Genomic DNA, 12243 nt, shown 5'->3' on the forward strand with positions numbered 1-12243 from the left:
TGGTAAAAATCCTTTGAAAAGAGGGTAAAGGTTGAAGTAACCTAAACTTGGTGCATATTTTAACTGTGACCTTTTGGAATGGAGTGAGATTGTAGAGCTAGGAGGGAATTAAGTTGATATTTTTGAGCATGGAGAACACTAGGGAGTGCTGTCTCTCCCTTTTTATCCATTAACAACTGTTTACAATAGTAGTCATAACTGCTAAATCTAGCTCTAGGGCAAAAACTGCTAGAATGAAGAAGGCTGCCTTATGTGCAGCTGCCCACTTGAATATGTAATCACAGGACTTGAATGAAATATAACTTGAACATAGGAGTGTTTGTGCTCAGGAGATCAAAACCCTTTACACTTCCACCAAAGCTGCTTGTAACGCATATTTAAGAATGCATACACTCAAGTATTTAAAGAGGCTTTTCAACAGAAGCCTTAGTTCTGAGGAACAAGGGCCAAGTTCCTTTCTACTCTCTTCCCCAGATGAGTGCAATGTTACTGCATTAAACCGTTTACATATTCTGTTATACTTGAACTATGAATGCAGCAATGATACGGTGCTGGGAATAAAAGAAGACAAGATGCTTTTTTTTTTTCCTTAAGAGCTTTAGAGCTTGATTAACAAGTTTAGTACTATAATAATTATCAAAATAAAATGCTGGCTTCTGTATGTGATTACATTGGATTTATTTAATACCTCAAAGTAAAGGTTCTGCTGGTGGCAGAACAACTTGCTTCCATTCTATGTATGTATCTAAACTGCAGGTTCACAGCTGTTCCACCTTTCTGACAAAGTGCATGATGTCTTGTGCCAGAAGCTTTGGTTCCTCAAAGGCAGCAAAATGGCCTCCACGTGGCATGTAAGAGTAAGTGATGATGTTCTTGAAGATCTTCTTTGCCCAGACATGTGGTGTATGTACTATTTCCTGAGGAAAAGCTGCAATCCCTGTGGGAACATATACTCCAACCCTGGAAGACATTAGTTAACTTCATTTTGGAAAGAAGTCATGGGAAAAGTCTATAAAAAACTTCTGACTCTGGTAACTGCCACAGTCAGCTGGGGAGGTTTGATCCCAGCAACCCATTTTGCAGTCAGTACTCTGCTGAAGAGTTTCACTTGTATTTGGATCTCCTTGAGTTTAAGAATGTTATAACCAATAATGTGTAAAGTAGAGCCAACTTAGCACACAGTTCAACCTTGAAATGTTTCAGATTTTTAAGCTTACCTTGTTTTGTTTCGGGATACGTGGCAAGATGCCACACCTCTCTGTGAAAGTCAGAAATGAGCTACCTCATGTTTACTTTAGAATTTATGGTAGCAACGTAACAAATGAGTCTTTTGAGAGGAAAGGTAAACCGGTTCAGTCTACAAAGAAAAAAGACTCTCCTGTTTGTTTGTATGATCAATAACTTGGAGAATTCTGCTCAGCAGCTTTTTCCTGGTCAGGCCTCTCTTATAGTCATCTTAAAGCCAGTGGCCGTTAGAAGGTGCTTGGTTTCAAGTACTGCTCTCCAGATTGCTTCCCCGAGTTTGTGCTTAACAGTTGTAGTTCTTAATTTATCCACCAGTAAGCTATATCCTTCCTAATTCAGTTTAAACTCTCTTGGAAATGCTCATGATTTTCTGTTTTGTTTTTACTGAACTGAGCCACAGATTACATTTGTTTGGTGAATAGGTATATAGACCTGTATTTTGAACACAAATGACTGAATATACTTTGATAAGTCTTCTGCACTGTCTTGGCCACACGCTACCTTGTGTGAATTGTAGGTTCAAAAGAAAAGTGACCCTTAACTATATTTATCAAAAGAAAATAAGAACTTGGAATTTTTTTGTCTATTAGATCTAAATGTTTATACAGGCAAATCTCATTTGCAAATCTCTCTTGCACCTGCCACTTTATTACCTGGCATCAGCAGTTAGACCAGGGTCCTTGGAGATGTTCTCCTTGTAGAATCGCATTGAGGACACAATGGAGGATGTTACCCAATATATCATCACATTGGTCAAAAGCTCATCAAGAGAGTATTTGCTGTTGAGAGAGAAATTAAGACATTTCATTGGAAGCTGTTTCTCAGCATGCTGTATTTGGCTCATGCCCTGAAGAACAGTTGTTTCTCTTGTTCTCCACTCATTTTCAAGCAGCAAATTAATCGGCACCCATGTGCCCAGAGCAAAACTGTCTGGTGCTGAAGCAGTAGTTTGCAGGCAGTCTGCTGTAAGTTTAAACTACTACTTGTCATGTATAATCTTTTGTCCTTAAAATTAATCTTTGACTGGCCAGTTTTTTACCTATCTCCTCATTAGTTATCACTCATTCTTTTCATGAGTCTTCTCGTGGAAGAGCATCTGCTTTCTTACCTTTCCAAGCCTCCATCATCTTGATGCAGAAATGATTTATCTGTCCAGGTAGAGAATTTCTCCAAAATATACGCAGCAAGCCCCACAGGGGAGTCATTCAGTCCACAACCTAATTTAGGAGAAGAACGGGAGCGCTACTGCAGTTGCCTGGCAGTGCAATACTTCAGTGGAAGTTAAACTGGACTTTCAAGAATTCTTCAGAGTTTTCTCTGAGAATTCAGTAGAGAGCCTGTATTTTATTAGCCCTGGTAGTACTTTATTCTTGACAAATTCAGCCCAGTGGAATTCTGGCTGTAACTGACAACACCACAAACTGGGGTAATTCCTATACAAAAGGAGCTAGGAAAGTCCTGATGGCTTGGTAATGTGTGGCAGAAGGAGCAAATTCAGATGTAAAGGGATTACACTCTGAAAAGCATTTTTTGATAAATTCTTTGGGAGCACTGTCCTGTTTAGGATGAGTAACCAGGACCCTGAGTGCTGCTCATCGCTTTATCTAATTTAAACAGTGGAGGGTTGTGTATCTATCTGTTCCTGCCTTTGGGGAACACTAACAAACATTGTAAACATAGCAGGTACACAGCATATTATATCTGTGTTCTTTCTTACCTGTAAAACAGCATAGGGATTACTTCAGTAGTGATAAAGGCTTGCCTTGGGAAAATTCCTGTACTATACTCTAGGCTGTAGTTTTATAGTATACTCAGTACTGCCTACTCTTGTGTATTTTAGTGTGACTTTAGCACTGAGTGACTTTGTAAAAGATGATGAAAACATGGTCTCAATTTAACAGTGGACATAACTAAAGCAAAGTAAGTTTGTGCATTGGCACAACAGTTTCCCTGTACTGGCAGGCCTGGAGTGATTTGCTGCAGATGAAAGTAATGTAAATGCTTTGACCAGCCATGGTAGGGCAGGCTAAAATGTGCCAGTTAACACATGACCCCTCTGGAGATGAACATTTTCTGGGCTGAAAGCTGCCTCTGAACCACTGTATTCAATGTCCAGGGATTAGATGCTCAGAAATACCAGTCTTGTTTGCAACTTAGTGATTCAACCTGTACCACATCTTAGGTACCACAACCTGTGGTGAGTGAAAATACTTTAGCTTTCCTTTCCTTTAAACCTGCCTAATGAGAACTAAACTGATAACGTAGATATTTCTTGAGGCTGAGTAGGGAATACATGCTTTTTCCCCTACTCATTTTCTACATTTCACAATTTTAGTGTGCTACAAAATGCTGCTGCTCTTTCTCCAGGTTGAAGAGTCCTAGACTATGTACAGTGCTTGTACAGAAGTTGCTCAGTCACTTCAGTCTTCCTTTTCTCCCCTTCCTGTATTCTTCTGATTCTAAAATATATTTATGAAACAGGGTGAACAGGGGTGCAACAGATTCTGAGTATCATGGACTTATTGTTTTGTCTTAGTCTCTTTTTGCTTTCTTTAAGAGTTTGTAGGATTCTCTTAAACTCTGAGTCGGCTGACATTTCAAAGCACTGTCCATGACTTGTGGATTCTTTCATATGGCAGCAGCCAAACTAGAGCCCATTGTGATTTTCTTCCTCTACTTAAATGGCTTTGGACTTCGTTGAAACCAGTTTTTATTGGCCAGTTTAATCAATCAGTCACTTAAATGTTTTTGCAACTCTCTGCAGTTATCTTTAGATTAAACAAAACCCTGGATAGCTGTCAAATTTTCACTTAACCATTAACTTTTATCTGTAGAAAAATTAGGATCATGTTGAAAGGTACAGGTGCCAGCACAGATTTTTGTGATATTGTCCCTCCCCTGGAACTTGCTTACTTATTCTTATGCTTGGATTCTTATGATTAATCCATGAATTTAATCCTTTTCCTAAGGCAATTTAATTTCTTTTAGAACACTGGGGGATGAACCTCAACAAAACTTTTTTGGAAATGAAATATGATCCATTACTGGATCCGCAGCTCTTTGATTCTGTCAGAGTTCTGATGTCTGAAGCATGATTTCACTGTGATGTTATCACCTGCAAATCAATTATCCTCTTTAAAATAGTTCTGCTAGTTTTCTGATCAGAGACTAGACATACTGGTCCTCATTTTTCTGGGGCTACCTTCACTGTTTGGCTCATAAAAAACAAAACAAAAGCCCAACCTGGTATCTTATTTGTCCCCTTTTATTTCTTTAGTGGTGTGATCTGTTCAAGCAACAGACTAGGCATTAGTCGATATTTCAGTTTCAGTTTCTTCTTTTTCAGTGAATTGCGAGGATGGGGTGCCATTCATTCTATGGTCTCTACATCTGACACCAGTCTGAGACAGCTCTGCTGTCTTTCCTGATCAAGATTATTTCAATAAAGGAATACTCCATAATCCTTGCTAGTGGGGACTGATGCAAAAAATTCATTACCTTTTCTGAGATGGCCATATCTTTTTTCAGATTCCTTATCTACTGGCACCACTATGTAAGGCTTCTGGCTTCTCAGGTGTTAGGGCTGTGTCTACCTTTCTGCAAGTTTCACATTGCACTTCCTTATGATATTCTTCTTGTTTTCACCCACGTTTATTTCTAGAAGCTTCAATTTCAGGACCCTGTGCTTTACTTTAAGAGGCTTTTTGCAAAGGGGTTCTTTCCCCAAGAGAAGTGGCATGCCGTTTAAAAGACCTTGAAAAGTTATATTTGTAGTCTTAATCTTTTTTAAGATGTTCCTTTAACTTCCTTTTACACAGTTCTTGTCCCCATGTCTTTCATTCAGTCCCCAGAACCCTTTGCTTCTCAAACATGGTTGGCATTTGTTCAACTAAGTTTTTATATACCATAAGCAGTTAGTATATGATGTTTGTAGCAATATAGAGGAGGTTCATTACCTGCAGTGTCTGGTTTGGTGGCTTGGATGTGTAGGTATCCGGACTCTCGCAGAAGTTCATATATATTCTTCTGGATGAAAGGGTACATACGTCGAACATCTTCCCTACTGAGGCCTACCAGCCATGGTACATAAGCCCCAAGCATCACAGAAATCATCCTTCTCAAACCTTGTTTGTTGACAAAGATGAGATTCAGATGAAGCCCTTTCACAGATCTAAAATCAAGTTAATTAATAGAAGGTTGAATCAAGCGCTTTTCTGTCTCCAAATTTTCTAGAAAATAAATCTTTCTGGAGCTGTGATAGAAACATTTCATTGAGCCAAATACATAAAGCCCTTCAGGTTCATCATGATTAAAAAAAAAAAATTTATGGGAGTTAGAAATGGTACAGCTGGTGCCACCTCCATCCACCTGTGCCACTGGTATGATGTTAGCTTTAGCTACTCATTTTCTGGATGTGGCATATCCTTGCTGGTACCTCTGGCTGTTGATCTTGTGTTGTTCTGTGCTGTAGGGAACAGGCTGCGTTGGGTATTTTCTGAAAAGCTTGAGTAGATCACATGTGGCCACAGTGCTCTGGGTGCTGTGAAGCACAACTGCAATTGGGAACAGTGAGCTGCTCAGCCTGCGATCTAACTGATTTAACAGCTTTCCCACTTCATCTGTTCTCTGACCTAAGCGTGGCTGCGGTGCCCGCTTTTCATTAAATGCTAAACAATGAGCTGTGATACCATCTCCTAAGGAAGGTATTGTGTTTCTTTTCCGATCAGTCTCAACTCTGCATTTTAGACAGGAAAGTCTTATACTTCATGGTACTGTTCAGCTGCTGAAAGGCTGAGTTCCTTCCTTCCTTTTCTCCCTGCTGATTTTAAATTTATCTCCTTCCTGACTTAGAATGATGATCTGTCTCTTTGAGGTCTCAAATCAAAATGCAACAGAGTTTACTTCCACAGCTAGTGAAAGAGAAGCCAAACAGGACTGAAATTTAGAAAGCACGAGAACTGTGCCAATATCAATGCAAAGCATATGAATACAACTGAATGCACAGGGGTGGGGATGTCCCTGGAGGAAACAAAGCAGAAGACAGGGCAAACAGAAGGCAGGACTGGGACCATGGAGCCAGAAAGTAGTGTAAGAACTAGAGGCAGCTTTTCTGCACTGATTCCCTTTGCTACTCACTGTGGCAGCATCTGGGCCATGTTTGTGGTAATACGAGATCCCCAGTCTCCTCCCTGTAGGTAGTATTCCTTGAAGCCCAATCTGTTCATCAGCTTATGAAATATCCGAGCAGTTGCTACAGTGTCAAAGCCTGTAGGTAAAGAGAAACACAGCAGACCTGTTTGTTGTAGTGTTCATCCCCGGCCAAAGATAGTGGCCTGACAGAGGCTTGTGCCTATGCTGCTGTGTGAAGGCACAGTGTGCTATGCTGCTCTGCCTCACTCCTTGGCAATAAAGTGAAGACAAGATGATAGAAATTCAGTGGAAGGTGGAGAAAGTGGAAAGCAGACCTGGCTTCCAGCTACCATTGCCTTTGAAATCTCCACAGCCAGCCCCAGAGCCTCGGCCATGTGGGTGTTAGTGCAGAGCCAAGCATCTGCATTCACAAACTGCAGTGCCCAGGGGGCTCAGGAATGGCTGAGGTGTTACTCCAAAAACCTTGAGATTTCAATGGAGCCTTTTCATCTCTTACCTTTCTGGTGTGGTGCCTCCGAGAAGCCATAGCCTGGGATGGATGGGCAGATGACCTCGAACACCACGTCACCCTCGTTAAGGCCATGTGCAGCTGGCTCTGTGAGCAGAGGGATGATCTTGTAGAACTCGTAGAAGGAGCCGGGCCAGCCATGGACCATCAGCAGAGGTTGAACAGCTCGACCGTGAGGGACGTAGGAGGGCTTCACGTGGATAAAATGGATATCGATCCCTGCCACACATCCAAGACAGATAAATTAAAGCTCTGGTTCCATCACAGTTTCTGCTCTGGACTCTGAAGAAGGAGGGTGGCAAAATTGTAATTAGCATTCATAGCAGAAGTTACACAATCAACGGATGGCAAGAAGATGCCTAGCTGAAAGGGGATGCCTGGTACTGTACCTATGTCTCATCTTTTACGTGCTGATAGAGGTATTGATCCCACCCCAGATACTGGGGTCACAGGAGATTGAGCATCCCTCTCCTGAGAAACTGGTCTCACAGTATATAAGTAGAGCTGCACTTAAATGAATAGCATAATGCAGTTAAGACACATGCACAAACATGAAAAATTACAAAATACGTGGCTGATAAAAAGAGAAACATGAAAAAGTAAGTGCAAAATAGAAGTTTAACCTGCAGATCACTTACCTGAAGTGTAACTGGTAACCTCATCTGGCTAAACTGGTGGTGGGCGATATTCTAGCCTCAGAGTCTGGCTAAATTTTGCAATTTTCAAAGGTGGCTTCAAGGCAATAGCAGAAGAAAGCCTCATCATTAGTTAGAACAGGTTCAGAGCCAGATGAAGCCCATCTTGAAGCAGACCTAATCTTATTGCTACTGTGTAATGGTGTTAATCTATAGAAGGTTATTAGTAATATAGCCTCCACTAGTGATACCCCTCATATCACTAAGCTGTTATGCATACTGTTGTCTTAAATATTGTAAGCTCTTAAACCTCTCCCTTGTCTCTGTGCATTTCAGAGTGAGACCTGCTCAAGCCACAGAGACCACCTCACCTTCAATGGTGGTTTGGAAATGGGGGTATTTGTTCAGGACTTCCACTTGCTTACGCCAGTCAAACTTGTTCCTCCAGTAGGCCACCACCTTCTGCAGGTAGCTGGAGTTGAAGCCATAGTGGAAGGCAGCCCCTTCCAGCGGCGGTGCGTAGCGAGCCTGCTCCAGGCGGCGGTGCAGGTCCTGCAGAGGGGAGCCCTTCTTGCGAGGCTGGCCAGCTGCCCACGCGTGCCCTACGCCAGGGCAGACATGGACAGGCTCTCCTGACTCTCCCAGCTTTTGTATCTCTATCTGGGACACCACAAGCCCTCCTGAAGCAGTGCCACACTCTGCATGACCTCCTGAATCATTTTTATGAGAAATATATTTTTCTACAGGTTAACAGTTCCCCTAGGGCACCCAGGAGTACCAAATCCTACTTTTTCCTTGATGCTAATTTGCTTTAAGGTTTTTGGCACTAGGAGTTGTGGGGAAGTGGTGGAGTCCCCATTCCTGGAGGTGTTTAAGAGTTGGGTTGACATGGCGCTTAGGGATATGGTGTAGTTGGGATCTGTCAGTGTTAGGTTAATGGTTGAACTAGGTGATCTTCAAGGTCTTTTCCAACCTAGATGATTCTGTGAGTTTGCCAGCACTGCCAACTGGGAGAATAATAAGAAGCTCAGCCTTGAGCTGCCAACTACTAGTTGGCCAGATAATTAGGAACAGACATGTAGGGACAGAGATACTGTGACTCAGTCAAGACCCTGTCCCTCTTCACCTTTCTAGCCCTTCCATCTGTGAAAGCCCCTCAGTCCTGCCCCACCGGTGCCACTGTTGTCCCAATGCCCTCCCACCCTGCTCCACCATCTGCAGACCCACTGTCAAAGTATGGTGCTCAAAGTGTGGCCTTTCTGCAGGAGTAGCCCCAGGTTGCAGAGAGGGTCTGTGCTCTCAGAAAGTCTTTGTGGGACACTGCAATGAATCTGAGCTCAAATACCATTCACAAAGGGCAGTGAGCCAGAGCATCATCTATGGAGCACTGCTGTCACCCCCAGGGCATCATCTCAAAGCAGTAAGGCAGGTGATGGACTGGCTCCAACTTGCAGCTTTCTGCCCCTCCTTACATCCCAGCTACCGGTACCTCGATTTCTTTGTCAGATGTTTCAATCTTGAAGGGACGGATACTTTCATCTTCTTTCCCTTTTAGGGGTCTTTCGCCTGAGCCCCACCATCCATCGCCCATTTCAATAGTCTTGATCTTGTGTCTAGACCTCAGCCAGTAAACCAGCATCCCTCCGACCCCTAGCGTGGCTGTAGAGACCAGGACCACATTCTTCTGAGAATATTCAAAAGACCTGGGGAGGCATAGAATTGTTTGTGTTCCACAACAGAAGTGTGTAAGGTAAAGGGACTATGCTGAGGCTCGTATTCACAACGGTTAGGCCTGAGCAGTAACAAATGCCTACAAATCCCATGGAGTCAGCAGACGCTGGGTGTTTCTGTTATTTTTGAAGATCACAGGCAAGATTTGGGGCAGGGTTATATCCACCAGCATTTCTTAGGGATCTCAAGTCTTTGCTGATCAGGACTTGCTGACCACAAGGCTTCCTTCTCCCTCTACTTGTGAACCAGGGTGCCCTGGAGGACAAGGATCAATAGGATATGGGCCAATCTATTTAATGCAGGTACTGGAATGAATGGGTTAGTAGCAGCTGGACTCTTCCAGGAATAGAAACTGCACAGACAGAATGGGCTGAGGGGCAGGAGCAGAGACAAGGGTCTTCAGCTGATGGAGAGAGCTGGATGTGCTGAGCACATCCCTTTTGGCAGTGCTTTATACATAGCTCCCCTACAGATTCAGTCATCTTTTAGGGCAACACTGGTCTTCCACCATAGCTTTCCATGGGTAAGGATCTCAGTTTGTCTGTCTGGTGCCCCTGTTTCTGTTCTAGACAGCAAGGTTTCAGACTTTCTTGAGGTGTGGGAGCTAAGTCACAAGAGCTGGTGTTAACAGACATGCAACGTGTTTCAAAACTGTTCAAATGCTTGAGCAATAAGTCCTAAATGTAGTGTACTTTCCCATCCTTCTGACCTGTGCCTCAAGCTCTCTGGCTTTCCTTGGGGATTAGTAGAGGTGTCTGGGGCTATCACAGGGGGCTGCAAGGGGACTGTGAAAGAAGATTTTGTTGTTGTTGTCATACAGGGCAGGGAAGGGACTATGCTGTGCCCCAGCCAGGGTGCTAATAAAAGAAGTGGGGGCCTCAGCACAGAGCAGCTATTTCACTCACCTGATCTGGGACAAGATGCTCTCCCTGCAAAAGCAGAAAAAAAAAAAAAAAGATGATCTTTATAGTCTGATAGTGATGTCTGAATGGTACTGACCCTTGAGGATGGTGCAAAGAACGTCACCTGCCAGCAGCATTTACTGCCCAGCCATGGGATCACAAGCTCTTTAGCCACCTGGCAACATCTGCCATTGTTTTTCCTACTTTTTGGGTGGGACAGAAAGAGAGGGGCTCAGAGTACTGTCTCTGCACAAAGAGACAATGTTTCTGGGCTGTGTTTTAGCTAGACAGTTTGTTGCCATAATATTCTCTTCTTTGGTACTATTTAGATAAAAGGCACTAAACTGGCTAAGTGTCCTTAGGGTGTTTCATCCTACCAGTGGCTGTGTTACTTCAGCCAAGAAAATAGTTTCTTTTGACTGCTGTGTAGCAATAGGTGCACAGACTTGGCAGGGGACTTTCAAGCTCAAGGGTTATTCTGCTGCCAACCACGTCATACTCATCGTACTGCAGAGCTGGCACGAGAGGCTTGTGGGACATTTCCCTGTTCAGAGTTCAATAAGCTGCTATACCTTTGCTCCTTCTAACTACTCCTGATTTGATATCAAGCTTTTGGGTCTCATCTGACTGCAAGAAAACATTCTCCTTCATTCTCATTCAGCCTGGTAGATTCTCTTGCAAGAAAATCACAATCTAAAATCTAGCAAAATTAGAAGCAACAAGAGAAAGTCTTGTTACTCTGCCTTGTGGAAGGCAGCTACGTTAGGGAGCTGTTTGGTGTCATAATTACAATATCTTGAGACAAAAAAAAAAAAAAAAAAAGGACATGAAACTCCATAAAAACCAAGTCTGCTGGCTGTTTCTTTTTACCTAGTATTGTTTCCCACTGCTGCCTGAGATGCAGAACCCAGTGTCTATACCGGAGGCCCCAGCAGTCACCCAGGCAATTTGGTAACTATCTCTGAGACAGCCTATGTGTAATTTTAAGGAGGTTTCTCCTCAAACCGCTCCCAGACAAGGAAGAACAGGGCTCCTGAGAGCAAGTAGTGTCAGCCTTCACCTCCCTGGAGGCTGAGCAGCTTATGCAACAGGTAATAATATCCCTCTCCACTTCCATCCCAAAGTTTAGTGAGTTAGAGGCATGAAACCAGTGATCATGGCAACAGCACAAACTCGGGACTGCTAGCAAAGCAAGCATGTCCCAGAAGCAGCTCTCTGAGCCTCACAAAACAAGGCTCAGTCTAATAAAACCTCCTTCCCACTCGCGCTCAGGAGAACTCAGCGGCATTCTCCCACTCTCCGATGGCCTGGGGACCCCGCAGGGGCTTTCTCCCGCCCCAGCCCCGGGAGCCCCGTTCAGAGTGCCTCCTCCCCGCACCGAGGAGAGCTCACCAGGCGTTTGGAAGGGTCTCCTGCCACATGTCTGCTCCTCCTCGCCTGGCCACTGCTCTGAGCGAAGCAACCCAGGTGTTCCCTCTGCTGGCTTTCTCTTCGGCAGTGACGCTCTCTCGATGACAATGCAAGCTACATCATCCATTAGTGCCACCTATTGTCTAAGTGTGTAGTTGCAAATTAAGTTAGACAGGCAAATACAAAGTCCTACATGGGGAGGGAATAGTCTTGTGCACCAGCAGAGGCTGGATGCCAAATGCATAGAAAGCAACTCTGCGGAGACTGGCCTGAAGTCCTCAGCCAAGCCTGAGTCAACGAGGTGTCCTTGCAGCAAAGGCCAGCTGCGTACAGGGCTCTAGAGCAAGCATTTAGCCAGCAGGCTGAGTGAAGTGATCCTTCACTCTCTTCAGCACTTGTGAGGCCACATCTGGAGTGCCATGTCCAGTTCTGGCCTTGCTGGTAGAGGAAAGACTGGAGTGAGCCCACCCTCGGTCGTGTACAGCCACCAGGCTGCCGGGGAGCTGGAGCATGTGGCACACGAGGAGAAACAGAGAGACCTGGGCTTGTTCAGCCTGGAGAACAGAAGGCAATGGATGGGGTCTTATTGCTGTCTACAGCTACCCAGTGAAGAGCGTAGGAAAAATGGACCCAGACTCATCCTGGAGGAGCAACGGTTGAA

At 44.0% G+C, this 12243-nt stretch overlaps 1 protein-coding gene across 3 annotated transcripts; it reads right to left on the reverse strand.

Annotated features, from left to right (window-relative positions):
• Positions 1-654: 654 nt before the first annotated feature.
• Positions 655-11724, reverse strand: LOC141941158 (epoxide hydrolase 1-like). 3 transcript variants are annotated; one of them, XM_074863415.1, is made up of 10 exons: positions 11565-11668; positions 10176-10199; positions 9029-9242; positions 7965-8091; positions 6893-7123; positions 6382-6511; positions 5202-5416; positions 2354-2462; positions 1899-2024; positions 655-960 (listed from the first exon to the last, which is right to left on the reverse strand). In XM_074863415.1, exons 1-10 carry the CDS (start codon positions 11591-11593, stop codon positions 759-761), a joined length of 1407 nt encoding a protein of 468 aa, XP_074719516.1. In that variant the 5' UTR covers positions 11594-11668; the 3' UTR covers positions 655-758. The 3 variants fall into 3 exon arrangements, with proteins under 3 accessions (XP_074719516.1, XP_074719515.1, XP_074719517.1); XM_074863414.1 differs by having other exon boundaries at positions 7911-8091; XM_074863416.1 differs by lacking the exons at positions 7965-8091; positions 9029-9242 and having other exon boundaries at positions 11565-11724.
• Between the last annotated feature and the right edge of the window lie 519 nt (positions 11725-12243).

This window comes from Strix uralensis, chromosome 3 (assembly GCF_047716275.1).
Source record: "Strix uralensis isolate ZFMK-TIS-50842 chromosome 3, bStrUra1, whole genome shotgun sequence".
In the NCBI taxonomy this organism is placed as follows: domain Eukaryota; kingdom Metazoa; phylum Chordata; class Aves; order Strigiformes; family Strigidae; genus Strix; species Strix uralensis.

What these genes read in the sequence shown, in the direction of transcription:
- LOC141941158 (XM_074863414.1), bottom strand. Translation starts at nt 11,593, where the DNA reads ATGTGGCAGGAGACCCTTCCAAACGCCTG. An exon ending in GGAGGCACCACACCAGAAAG is followed by an intron (nt 6,512 to 6,892) that starts GTAAGAGATGAA and finishes CTTTACCTACAG; the next exon opens with GCTTTGACACTGTAGCAACT. An exon ending in CACCAAACCAGACACTGCAG is followed by an intron (nt 2,463 to 5,201) that starts GTAATGAACCTC and finishes CTCCTAAATTAG; the next exon opens with GTTGTGGACTGAATGACTCC.